General features: G+C 36.6%; 1 protein-coding gene across 1 annotated transcript in view; it reads right to left on the bottom strand.

Moving 5' to 3' along the window:
* Nucleotides 1-1077: 1077 nt before the first annotated feature.
* Nucleotides 1078-14418, bottom strand: part of LOC142338469 (procathepsin L-like) — a 29355-nt gene continuing 16014 nt past the window's right edge. Inside the window, exons 5-7 of the mRNA XM_075388237.1 lie at nt 13650-13844; nt 1843-2015; nt 1078-1389 (exon numbers count right to left, since the gene is read on the bottom strand). Coding sequence (XP_075244352.1) covers nt 1261-1389; nt 1843-2015; nt 13650-13844 — 497 coding nt within the window. The 3' untranslated portion in view covers nt 1078-1260. The remainder of the gene's footprint in view (nt 1390-1842; nt 2016-13649; nt 13845-14418) is intronic.

Raw genomic sequence — 14418 nt, forward strand, 5'->3', positions numbered from 1 at the left:
ATTTCACTCTAAGTAACATGCAGGTATATCTACTAAAAATGAAGGTAAATTATTTTGAACTGGGCATTGATTTGGGCATTCCTACACAAAACCTAGCTTGGGAAAAATTATGTAGAACCTTTTTGATTAAGGAATTTTCCTTTCCGTTCGCGAAAGATGAATAACAAACACAAAAACGCATTTTAGAGACTATTTTCTCAAGAAGAGAGGAGACCATGTATGCTATCTTTTCAAGCGCTACAACGTACTGTCAGGTTTTGATTTATACTTTGACGCTCTTGTAAAAGAGATCATTGATGAGATTAAAAAAGTTTCTCCTTTGAGTTTTCTTGATGTTGACAGTAACAGGCTGAACACGCGGGCATCCATTAAGTCATTCATCCCTTTGCCAAATTCAAAACAGAGACTCAGAAAAAATCCTTGAGACTTTCAATCATAAAATTGTTCAACTACCTTGCTAACGAAAGTCTGTTACCCAAACAAGTATCTAGAAACGAAAATTTTTCGATTCGATATAAACTTAGGGAATATTATTTTTGGATAATAAAGATGTTTTTGATATGTTTTATTAGGTATTGCACATTTTTTCTCTGTGCAACTCTTGTAGAGTCATTTGACTCGTATGGTGGCCACGGTGGTAAATTGATTAAACTTAAAAGTCTGTATAAAATTCTCTGTATCGTCTATCATCTGAATTTAAATCTTAGCTAAACAATTTCTCGACATGCAACTTTTCTGGACATTTTTGCTTCATGATTATCCATTAAAAACTGAAAATAAATTGCAGTAATTTACCTGAATGGTATGCAGATGAAAAAACTGGGAAAATTGTACCTACTCGCGGCTTTACGTGTACACTGTTCAGATGAATTAACCTGCACATTATTTAGAGTGCTGTTGCTAACTGAGCAATATTGATTTGCAAAATAAATGCTTTTTTGCAAATGGTGGAGGGAGAATGACACTATGACAAGAGTTGGTTTCAAGGTTTTACCGGGAAATAATGCAACAGTTATGGCGTATAGGAGTTATGAAATAATGTTTTACTACTACGCTCCCGCAGATGTTAGACGTGAATGCAAGTAAGGACTCCACAATTGCTTCAAGATTACAAAAACCAATCAATGATTTATTTCACGCCTGTAAAATTATTGAGTTATAAAAAGCCTTAGAGTTGTTCTTTGTGTATTCTTCGAGTTAATCATTTGAGAAGTTTTCGGTCTTTTAATTGAGTATAAATGTCATCTAGCCAAATCCAGCTCAGGTAAGTGGGTACAGGGCATTAGTGGCAATTCCACAGTTGTTGTTTCTATTTCTGGCCATCTTTATGTACCCACTCTCTCCCCAGTTCACTCCCCATGAATTCTTCGCCAGCCAGTAGTCTTGACCCTGAAACAGTTTGATCAAAATTGAATGCATGTAAGAATATGGCACTAGACTTAAGATGTTCGGCTAAATAGAGAAAGGGCGCTAGGAATCGGAGCCCAACTTTCGCAGAGCGCAAGAAAAAAAGATAATCAAGGCGGGATGGCTCAATATGCCGCAAAAAACTGGCTTTTAAGTGATGCGTTCAAATCTGGCCAATCAGAGCTCGTACAAAATTCTGCTTTAATTCTCATTTTAGGCCTCTCCGCTGTACGCCATTTTGTATTCATTTAAAATAGTATGTAGCAGTTACAATAAAGACAAGCAGTCAGTAGGAAATGAAGTATGTCTTATTTAGTATAAAACCTGAAAAAAAAACAAACATCAGAACTGATTGATTTTTTGGGTACGAAAAACTAGAAACAATTAAGATGAAATGCGCGACAATTATGGTAACAACCACTGATTTGGGCGCACCTGTTCTGTTCCGTAACCCACAACGAGAAGAGTGTGGTCCAGATTATTCGAAGAACAGTCTGGCTCGTAGTAGACCACACCAGTGTACAACTGGAAACTGAAGTGACTGGCATCTACGTACACAGCCACTGGACCCACCAATGCAACTGCTATTTGAAGTGCTTGCTCATTGCCTGTTACATATAAGAAAACAGTAAACACATAGATTCATAACCCTAGAGCGGGCCGCAGAAATGCCTGTCTGGTGTAAACTCTTAGTATTGTTTGACATTTTAGCTCCAGAAGACAATGGGAACCAATTAATTTAATATATAACAAACTAGCAGCATCTCTTCTGCCCATTACATGAATTGGTTTGCAACTTTTGTCTATAACAGTTTTCCAGCAAACTTTCTTGGAACTTTTCACCGAATAACAGCAATTTTTTGCAAACTTCACCCCGGAAACGGTTTTAACCAATTGTTCATAGTTGAACTGAACCACATTCCCACAAGTAGGTACAAAAGATCAACAACTGCTTTTTCGGTCAGAGAAAATAAAAAAATTAAAAAAACAACTTTGCAATAAAATCCAAGATATCTTTACACCCAGCATAAGCAATAGTTGTTAATTGTTCTATCAAAACTCAGGAACTCCTTTAAAAAAGATACCAAACATTTATTTCATACTTTTTTATAAATCGGAATTGGCCAGAATTTTTAGTGAACAGATTTTTTAATTACTGTTTAGCCAGCATAGCAGTTTCTGTAATTGCTTAGAAAGGATAACAAAAACGATATTTATTTCGTATGAGAAAAAAATCGAAAAGCAAAGATGTGTTATTAAAGGAAGGTATCAGTTTCTGCAATAATTTTTTGTGAAGATCTTGGTGTTCATTGGCGGTTTCCTTGTTTATGTTTTGTAAGAAAAAAGAGTTTAAAAATGTAAAATTGTAGCGAATAAAAATGTAAAATTGTCTTTTTGCTAACTTAAATTTTAACTTCAATTTATATAAATGTTTGTAAAAACTTAAGCAAGTACTTTCAAAAATTGGTTCAAGCCTTCCTCTGACAAAGTTTGAGTTGAGAAATCAATTTAAAAGGCAGTGGAAAGATTATGACAAAAAAATACCAAATTTTAAAGCATAGGAAACCAATTTTTTTGTTATGGAGCTATCTTAAATGGCAGGCATCTTTTTTTTTAACAGAAACGAATATTTGGAAGCTAATAATGTAAGTAATGTCCATGCGTGTTTTTTCTGAAGAATATGCTGAAGAAACCTCAAATTGATGGCTCAATTTGAGATACTGCGGAAACATAGCAATTAGCCATTGTTTCGTTGGGCAAACTTTTGTTCGTGTGATTGACTCAAAAACTATTTCCACCCTTTAAGGTTTTGTTCGCGTAATTGTATTGTACGTAAAATTGTACGATTTTCCTATCCATTACAGGACAGTCATAATAAACCAAGCTTTACTTGCATGTTATAGAATAAAAAAATTCTTAGCTTATCAAAAACGCCCGCTTTACGATAAACAAGACTGGAGTTCAATTTAATATTTTACAAAATTTATACTAGTGAGTTTCACCTAATATGCAGCTTAAATTTAATGTTGACTTATATATTTTTTGTTGTGAAATTAAACAGTTTACGTAATTTTGAGCTTGATGTAAATGCGAATCTGATAAAATTGAGTTAACAGTTGAACCAATGATTTTTAACCAAGTTTTACGATAAGTTACTGCAAACTATAGTACACGTTTTTTATAAGGCCGTGCGGTTTGACTTTTGAGATAAATTATAGGTGCATTCCACGTTCAGATCAGCTCAGGTTTGTATGGTAACTCTTTTTTACAAGCGTAGTCATCAGCTTGTAATTTGGGTGAGGTAAATATACAAATCGGTAGCCATAGCATTACTTTGTCATGACCTTTTTTTTACATTTTCTCAAATAATAGATCAATTTTAAGTGGTTTTAAATTTCAGCAGCATTTTTAGATGTCAATGTTTGAAAAACGGAAAGAATACTTCAGAAAGTTATTAGGAAAACCGAAAAATCCAAGAGCCACTTTTACTCTATGGATCTTGCAAATGAATTTGTAACAAATTTCTCTCGTCTGCATTTAATTCCTGGGTCGAGATGTCAGTGACGTTTCCGCTCATTTTAGTGGAAAAAATGTGTTGAAGACGTTAGAATTAGATAAAACAGCCACTGAATGCGCTGAAATGTAATGAAATTTCGAGAATACGCGGAAACTTTAAAAATTCAGCGCAAGTTCAACACATTTCTTACATAATTTTACTACCTTTTCAGCACATTTCCAGCTTTAGTTTCAAAACCACTTTCAGCACTGTTCTTACAAAATTTAAATGCATCCTTTCCTAAAATTCAGCGCCTTTCAACGCATTATTATTATGTAGGTTATTTGTGCCCCGTAAACTTTTCCACCTAATTCGACATTATTTTGTTAATCATTGTTCTATAAGAAATATGCTGAAGAACGCTTATATGCGTTGAAATTATGTAAGACACGCGCTGAATTTTCAGTGCATATCTTTCATAATGTCAGCGCACATCGGCACTTTTCAGTGCGTTTCTTGCGAAACAATTCATTAATAAAAAAACAAACTAAATAATTAGAAAGTCAGGATGCGATGGTGTAATGGATTTCCATTGAGCAATTTGATTGGACTAAAAAAGAATGAAAAGCAAGGCAGTTACAAAAAGGAGAAAAGAGAACAGCACGAAAAAAGAAAAAGGATAAAAAACCAAAGTCTGCAAAAATTGAATAAGGGAAAAAAGGAATGAAGGAGAAGCGAGTCAATTTCATTCGAAAACAGTGGGTTTAATATTCACATTACGCATTTACTCTATCTCCAAAAACCAGTTTTGCAACCTTATTTAAATCTTTCACAAGTTAGGCAACGAGCCCCCGTTGGTTGCTGAGGTTAAACTCTAGTAGCCAGACCACTCCGCTTTGAATGATAACAATAAGAAAACGTTTCGTCAATAAGAGATTTATTTCACTCACCAAAAGCGTTTTTATGTAGTTAAAAAAGCACAAGTTAAGCATTCAGATTTGAAGGATAAATCTGGGTTAGAGATACACAGCAAAGCAAGTAAACAACATGGTGGGGCAAGAGTTATGCCTAAAGTTATAAATAATTTTCGTCAATAACCACGTCTTCAGAAAAGAGGTTTTGACTGAATTATGAATTTTACCGAAGTTCATAGCCAAAATCTTCGCAGTAAAATAGACGATAGAGAGGGCCAAATACTTTTTTATAGTTTCTCACCTTGTCTTAACCAATTGCGTTTACTCTTCAAGGAACAAAATTCCGATATTCTATCTGTTTTCGTCACCGACAGTACCTCACCTCATTTTGAACGAACTAAAGCAAAAATTCAGATGTCAAACACAACACTCACTTTTGCAGCACAATATTCATTTATATTACCAATTGCAGAATAATTTGTTCTTTACTTTTTATCACTTGTCAATAAATGGATTACAATAGATACAGGAATTATGAATTATGTCTCAACTAAAAAAAGAGGAACAAGAACAAACAGTCTACTTGAAAATTTTACATTTGGACGTCTTTGATTAACTCTCAAGATAATTGAGGGATTCTTTGAATTTATTTTTCGAAAAAACGAACAAATTTAGTTGCAGAAAGTAACAATCAGCCGTACACTCAAGATGACGACTGCGATGAATCACCTATTTCACCACACTAAGTTGATTGGGGACGTTCCGTTGTGCTTGAGTTTGAGGAAACATCGACTTCTCAACAAAAACGAAAACGTCAACAGATAAGTTATATCGATGCTCCTAATACAGGTTTGTGAAAAACGAGTAAATTTTTGACAGTTAGCTTATAGCTGTAGACTCTTTCATTTCTCATTGCATCATTGTAAATGCATGATTTTAAAAAAACAGAAACAATGGTAGTGAAAATACAGCCTTGTATATAAGTTGACAAATTTAGTGGAAATTTAGGAGAATCTTTTGACGACTTACGCTCCTCCATTGAATCCGCAGTAGCATAAGCAGGAATTGACTATGTTCTAAGAACGTAGATTGTGAGAATGAAATTAGTTAAGAGTGCTTTTAGGTTTTCTAACGGCCTTCCACAAGCAGTGAGCAACGATTTCGACCAACTAATGGATAGATTGGGTCGCCGATATAACAATACAGATAACGGAGCATTCCATGTCTTAAGATTTAACGGGAAAATTTTCGACTCGAGCAAAGAAATAGCCGAGGTCTTCTTAGTTGCATTTCAAAAATTAGCGGATCTAGTTTTCCCAGACAATGTTGCCACAGGAGTTAATAGAGCTCAGGAGTGGACTGATCGAATAAAAGAGACGTTCATACAAGGAATGCCGTTAAAATATAAAAGCAAGTTTTGAAAGCACCAGCCGCTGTAGACCAGTTATGCGACAGAATCAAAACAGAAATGTGGGCCTCTAACACATATCCCGAAACCAGCTACCTTGCTTATTTCAATGCTTTGCAATCAGAGGCTAACCAAAAGTAAGACGCCTTCTTCAAAAAACTAGACAGGTTGGTAGACAAAATGTCCAAAATAAGTTCAAGAATCAATGAAGCTTCTGCAACCATCGTTGTGACTGTAAATCCACAGCCACAACAGCAACAGCCCACATATGCACCAAACTGCCGTACTAATGCGACACAAAGTTCGTCAATGCGTCAATATGATCCTCAATTCCAAAATTTGTACAGAAATTCGCTTCCGAAGGACCACAACCAGAGAGGAGATATCCACGAAGTCCAACACACGCACGAGACAAAGGTCGTAACTGTGATTGCAGAGGTCATACTCAGGGACAGTGCTGGCAAAGACCAGCTCCAAGAGTTGGAGAAAACATTCTATTCCAACGTCAACAAAAAAACTAACTCAACCACGGAACTGCAGCACAAAAACCTCTCAAAAATCAACCACAATTAGATATGCATTTTTTTCTATAATTTCTCTAGATGAGGATTTCTCTAGTGACCAAGCCTCAGCCATTTTTGTAGCACGCCCATTTTTTATTAAACTTGCATTTGGATCAAACTGTAAACAACTAGCTCTCATTGACACAGGCGCGTTTTGTAGCGCAATGTCGCAATGAACGTTTCACAATAAAATTAATTTGAACCCCTCTATATACTTCCAAAAGCATAACCCGCCCAAATACAAAGTCTCGGTGACATCCCGTGCAAAAGATGACGTAGTCTTTCAAGTCGTTTTAAAGTTCCAATTGGGCAATAAAAACTTTCTGGACAGATTTCTCATCTTACCAGATACGAAAGATATTCTTTTGGGATTACCCGTTCTTGATAAAAATAACGTAGTGGTAGACTGCAAACGACGCTTTCTTCGCTTTCCTGATTTCACATTTTTTTTTCATTCTCTTAGAATTGAAGGCTAAGAAAAGAAAAAACTGTGAAATGCAGAAAACAATTTCTCACAAATTTGAGAGGATTCATTTGATTTGTGTCCCTCATCATGACACATGATTCTTGTACACTGTCTAGATGGAGAGGATTTGAAAGAATTTACAGGTTTGATTGATCCAAACAAAGAATTTGATAAAGCATAGTTTGAGTATCACCAGTGCAATTGAGACCACTCATGATAAAGGTCGAATATGTCTGGGCCTCCTTAACAGATCAGACACAATGGTTGAAAATCCTTCGAAAGAGATGTTAGCCGAATTTGAATTAGTTACCCCATATCAAGCAAAGTTCATCATTCCAAAAGATCCAAAGCTGCTAAGGTTGGGAAATGACACTGAATGCGACAAAATTCTGAACGAAACAATCCTAGCATCAGTAAGCAAAGGTCAAGCTCCCAAAAGAGTACCATGCAATTTCTGGTTTCCAACTCTAGAAAACTGTCAAAACCCTGATTCCCTTACAGGAATAGAAATACAAATTTATGAGTCTTTAGTTAAATTCAGAGAGCAGGAAGGACTGAATCCTGAAAATTCCCCAGAACAGGAAAAACAATTTTTTCAAAGGTTTTCATGGGATAAATCATTTATTTCGGCTTCGGAACGTTCACAGATTGAAGCTTTGTTGAAAAAAGTTCACACAATTATTGCCAGACATAGACTAGATGTGGGTCGCAATGATGACTTCAAAGTTCTTCTAACGCCTGAGCATGACAAGCCAGTTTACTCACAGAGTCCAACCACAGCAATCCATATCCGGGACGAGCTCTTAACTGAATTGGCTTTACTTTAGTATTATGGAATCATAACGACCATACCTTTTTTCCAAATACTCTTTTCCAATTTTTGCTCAACAGAAACCAAGTGGAACACTGAGACTCCTAATCGATTAAAGGAAAATCAATTGCCTTCTCCGATTCGATTATGACTCCAATAATTTCCCAATTTCAACACTTGCCGATGCAGGAGCACACCTCGCGGGAACAAAAATGTTCTGTAAGCTAGATTGTAGCCAAGCCTACTTTGCACTCAAAATGGCAGATCAACGCTCAGCTGAGCTTCAAGCATTCAATTTTGCATCTCCAACCTATGCATTCTTACGATTGGCACAAGAACTAAGTCGAGCAGTGAGCACATTTAGTTTCTTCATGAGACAAAAGCTGGATCCTTGTATCATAACTGAGTAGCAGAAATGATTGACAACCTTTAGTGCATCTTCAAATGCATTCAAATTGCAGGACTAAAACTCTTTCCCAAAAAGTGTGAGTTTGGAACCGAATCTATTGTATTTTTGGGACAAACAATAACTTCAGAAGGTGTTCAAACCACAGAAGAAAAAATGACAAATTTCCTCGAAAAGCTACATATTCCCCAAACCGAGAAACAAGTCAGACGCTTCATCGGTTTCTTGCAATTTTACAATTGTTTCATACCTCATCTTTTTGAATAACTTCTACCATTCTACAAACTATTACATAAAGACCATGACATTGTAATCGAAACAATCCATCAGGAAATATTTGAAGAGTTGAAACATGAACTAAAACGTATTTGCCAAATGACATTGAGGTTACCAAAAGTTGGTTGTTGGTATGTTATTCTTGCTGACGCATCATATCATGCAGCAGGGTTTGTCTTAATGATAGAAGATTACGTTTTTAACAATGCAGGTAGGGAACTGAAAGTCTATAGCCCAGTTACATTCGGATCCAAAATCTTTCAGCCTGCACAGCTGAAGTTGTCTATCTACGCAAAAGAGTTTCTTGCAGTCCACTTCGCATTCGATAAATTTGCCCAGATAATCTGGGGCACTGCAAAACCTGTTCTTGTTTAAACAGACAACCGGTCTCTCAGACGCTTTTTCCAGACCTTGGCAAACGCAGACCTTGGAAAAGCAGACCTTGGAAAGTTGATCACTGAATCTGAAAAGCTACTTTCTTCCACTACGCTCAAAACAAGAGAAAAACGAGCAATTGGAAGGTCTCTGGGCATTGGAGCAGGAATAATGGGCATTGGTTTAGGACTAGCGTCAGGTGAATCATTTTTCTTAAGAATCCTTGATGGCTGCAACAAGCTCGGAAGTCAAAACAGGAATGCAATACTTACAACTGATAATTAACAACATCTGTTAACAACATCAACATGAAATGAAAAGAATCAACTAGAACTATTGACAACAAATTTTTTATTCTCAGTGAAGAGATAAGTGACATGAAAAAACAGCAGCAAGACATCACAATTGTGCAAAACTCGAATTTTGAAATTCTCCAAAACCAGATGTTGGCCATAGAAAAGGTTGTCCACGAGTTACGAAATTGCGATCATTTTTTTGCGCCAACAGATGAAACAGCATCTCTCTAGTATTTCGTCAATTTTGAACTCCCCTTAAACAAGCATTAGATCATACACACTCGCACTAGACATTTTTTCGAAAAAAACCTATAAACCTCTCAGCCATGGGGAATGGAGTTTTACAGCTTTCTATCATCTCAAAAGAAAACCTACACGAAATACTATTGGCATTAATGACAAATGAAATCGAAAATGGAAGTAGGTTAAATTTAGCAATAACACTCACAGAAAGACTGACGTAGTATGAAAGCAAATTACTTCAGAAAATTGAATCCAACGAAGCCCGAATATTTTGCACTTTTTCTGTTCCACTAGCGTCAAAATCCACACTACTTACGGTATACGAAGCAATCCCAATACCGATGCCATTGCAGGATGGTACTGCAAACATATAAAAATCGGAGGAGCGACATATCGCGACAACTGAAGACCAGAGCGAGAAAGCAGCGGTATCAAAAAATGATTCAGAGAAAAACGTTGGTTCAAAGGCTTACAAGATATGCAAACAAACATTCGCAATGGAAGAAACAAGCTCAACATGCTTAGGAGCTCTGCTAATGCAAGACCAGTATCGATCGCTAGAGTATTGCGACTTGAAATCAATAAAGTTACCTTTGAAGGTGAAAGCAAAAAACCTACGCTTTGGTGGATGGCTTATCACATCTGCGCATTCTAACTTCAAACTACAAGAAAGACGAAAGAATTCCAGCTTACCCATGCCAGTGAAAACCCATGAAGCCTGCGCGTTTTGTATAATAACCATCAGATGCGGACACAAAATTCAAAGACCAAGCATTCACCTCACGTGTGATTTGGAAACTTGTTGCAAGGAACCAGCTCAGTGGGCTGACGTTCAACTTTCCAACCCACTCTATGATTTTTTCAACAACTTTCCAGAGCTTGACAGCTTTCCAAACCTAACAGAAATTGCAACAGCTTGCATTAAACTCTTTCAAAAGGTACAAAAGCTGATAATTTGCCTGCCAGAGGAGCAGAACAGCAACCTTGTGCAAATTAGCGCCCTTACACAACCGATAACATTCCAGACGCAATAACTCAGAGCCACACTAACAGAACATATGTCAGGTTTTACAGCAATCAAGATCTCACTCATTCCCCTTCCGATTAATCCTGGAGGGACAAGCAGTAAAGACAAAACCAGTCTCTGCAGTTTCCGAAGAGGACTACAATTATTTGATGGTACACCCTGACCACAAAATTTACAAGAAAAAGTCGTTATTCCTGAACGACAGTTTCAGATACCAGTATCAGAAGTACCATCTAGAATTTTGCAAATTCATCATAATGAACTGTACCCAGGCATGGTTTAATGATTTAGCTAAATGCATGACCTCATAACTTTTACATGATAGCCTGAAATTAATCTTTAAAAAAAGAAGTTCATGACTGTTAAGTTGTGGTTGGCTTCTCAGTGCGACGAAGAAAAAATGTTCCGTGGTTGCAAAAAAAGTTCATTGTAGAACGCGTTGAACTTCCCATTCTATCTTTCATTGCATTCTTAACTTCAAGCATTATTATTTTATCAGAAGCAGTAAAATTGTAAATTTCATTTTTTTAGAAAAGAAGATGGATCGGCATTTGCTTACAAGACGAATGAAGTGCCAATTTCAATCAGTAGGCAAGTAATTGACTTCCATTGAACAATTTGGTTGGACTAAAAAAGAATGGAAAGCAAGGTAGATACAGAAAGGAGAAAAGAGAACAGCACGAAAAAAGAAAAAGGATAAAAAACCAAAGTCTGCAAAAATTGAATAAGAGAAAAAAGGAATGAAGGAGAAGCGAGTCAATTTCATTCGAAAACAGTGGGTTTAATATTCACATTACGAATTTACTCTATCTCCAAAAACCAGTTTTGCAACCTTATTTAAATCTTTCACAAGTTAGGCAACCAGCCCCCGTTGATTGCTGAGGTTAAACCTTAGTAGCCAGACCACTCCACTTTTAACGATGAAGGTAACATAACCATAAAAAAACGTTTCGTCATGAGATTTACTTCAAGAGCATTATTCACGCAGTTAAAATTAGCACAAGTAAAGAATTCAGATTTGAAGGATCAATCTTAGTAACAGATACACCGCACAGCAAGTATACAACAGATGGCACACTGGATTGGGATAACTAACAAACAAAAAACAGGGTTCGAGACTCAGGCAAAGTGAAAAGAGTTTAACAATGAGCTGAAATTTTTAAAATTTCCGTGGAGTTCGGCGTGTTTCTCACAAAAGTTCAGCGCACTTCAACGCATTATTATGTAAGGTATTTGCGCCGATAATTGGGGAAATTCAGCGCATTTCAACGGATTTCCTTTATAATTTTCAGAAATTTTCTCGACCCGGTTGCTATTTTTCGTATTTTTACGCCTCTAAGCTCTACCTACAATACCGCGAACCGTTTATATGCAGAAGAAGGGAAACGCAACCAAAAACATATGGACTGATCAACTTGATTAAAGAGTTGTTTTTAAAAGTGCTCAGGAGTTTCAGTTTACTCCAAAAAAATTTACGTCAAATTTGATCCAACATTAAGTTTCTACATAAAACTGTTGTGGTAGCACTGCTCTCGAGTGGGGTCTGCCCACTCGTTGGGTGAGACTGAAAATGGTCTCACTGGCTGAAGACACTCACACAAAGAAATGAATTCATCAAACGGAACTAGACTTAGTTGGAGGCTATTTTTATGGAAATGTTATTGACTCGTCATAACTAAGCCCAGCGGTAAGATTAGCCTCGAGGCAACAAATAACACTTTTACCAATTTTATTTTTTACATTTCAACAATTTTACACGCCACATCCACCACTTTAAAAAATACACAGTTAGCCACTTTGCTAACGAGCAGAAACAAATTTTACAATTATTACAAGTTACAACTTACAAATTTCTCGTCATCATTCCAAGCAGTCAAATTTTTTTTACAAATAGTACGGCAGTATTTAATATACAATATTAAACTTTTAAAAAACATTCTCTGAGACAAACGGTATTGTTGACTATACAACCAAACCTCTCAAGAAAAATCTCTAGCAACACATGATAATTGTCAGATGGTACTTGAGCTGAATTATCACAATTAAATGAAAATACTTAACCGATTCTGCTATCAAATGATCTTATTTTTAATTATGCGAAGCCTCATTCTCTTTAGTCGACCAGACACTAAAAATCGTTTTTTAATCTATTTAATTGTTTGTTTTGAATTAAATTTGTTTTCATTTCTTTCAAGTTCTCGGTTACTAATAGTTTTTTATTATAGCATGCCCGGGTTTGCATCTGCTTATCACTACCCGGGTCGAGGTTTAGCGGTGAATTTTCGTAAGAAATGCGGTGAAATGCGGTGAAAAAAAATAATTTTCACCGCGTATTTCTTACATCTTTTTGCGGTGAATGCGGTGAATCGCGGTGAATTATTTCTTTTCACCGCGTTCTCAGTATTCTTACAAAAAAGAAGCTTCCCCAGACGGGTTCGAACTTTTGCCCTCCTGCATGCCTTCCTCTGCTCAGTCCACTGCGCCAACTGTCACTTACATCTTAGCAATTTCTTGTGAATTCAAATCAGATTGAGTAACTTTTGGAAATCATATGCGGTGAATTTTTGTAAGAAATGCGGTGAATATCGCGTTGAATGTTTGTAAGAAATGCGGTGAAATGTGGTGAATTATTTTTTTTCACCGCATTCACCGCAATCACCGCATTTCTTACATTAATTTGCCATAATAGTCTATGCGGTGAATTTTTGTAAGAAATGCGGTGAATTTGGTGGTGAATTTTTGTAAGAAATGCGGTGAAAAACGCTGAATTATTTCTTTTCACCGCATTCACCGCAATCACCGCATTTCTTACAAAAATTCACCGCATTCACCGCATTTCTTACGAAAATTCACCCAAAAACCTCGACCCGGGTAGGGAAGATATGATGCTTCGCTGATTTTTACTCTAGACTTTACTGCCGACCAATTTGGTAGTTTTCATTATTTCAAGAACTCAATACCTTTAGGAACTTGAATGACAGTGGATATTGTGGCTGTCACTGGTTTTCCCTCCGCTTCGCATTTTCCTTTGGGCGACGAATAGTCGTCCTGGCTGATGGAGCCATTGGCCTCAATGTAATCCAAGCCAGATACCACAGAAGGAAAGCCAGTCACACAGTCTACCAGTTGGGCTTCACTTAATTTTACCAGATCACCTAAAACCACCACTTGCTGTAAAAAAGTCAATCATGCCCTTGAAAAGCACAGCCAGAAATGTTGGGAATGAAAAAAGCTGCTGATAACCAGCTTCTGCTAATACTGCTAATGCACATAAACTGAAGGTCAAAACTCCCATCGTATTGCCGCTGCAATTACGGAAACCAAATGATTAATATTACTATATCATTCTGTCAAAACTACCTATGGTTTAGAAAAAAAATGTGACTTGCTCGCCATATGTTAAGTCTTATTTCAAGCCATTTGACAAAGACCTGCACGTCTGGGCCAGCAGTTGCCCAAAATTTCTGTGCTCCTGAGCACGGCTAATCATAGCGCGACAACTTTATTGTTTTGATAACTCGATTAACAATGGCCTAAATGTAACAATTTAAAAGGTATCCATAAGTTTCATCGGCGCGAAAATTTAAAGATCCGTCTAGTCTAGACATAGATTAACTGATATGGGATATTTTACACATTGCATTTGAACAAGTTTTCCCACTGCCTTAAATGGCAAGTACTGCCTGAGAACGTGTCAATCGTATGCACCGAGAGGCATTAAGTTGGTTA

This window comes from Convolutriloba macropyga, chromosome 4, assembly GCF_964194025.1.
Source record: "Convolutriloba macropyga chromosome 4, txConMacr16.3, whole genome shotgun sequence".
In the NCBI taxonomy this organism is placed as follows: domain Eukaryota; kingdom Metazoa; phylum Xenacoelomorpha; order Acoela; family Convolutidae; genus Convolutriloba; species Convolutriloba macropyga.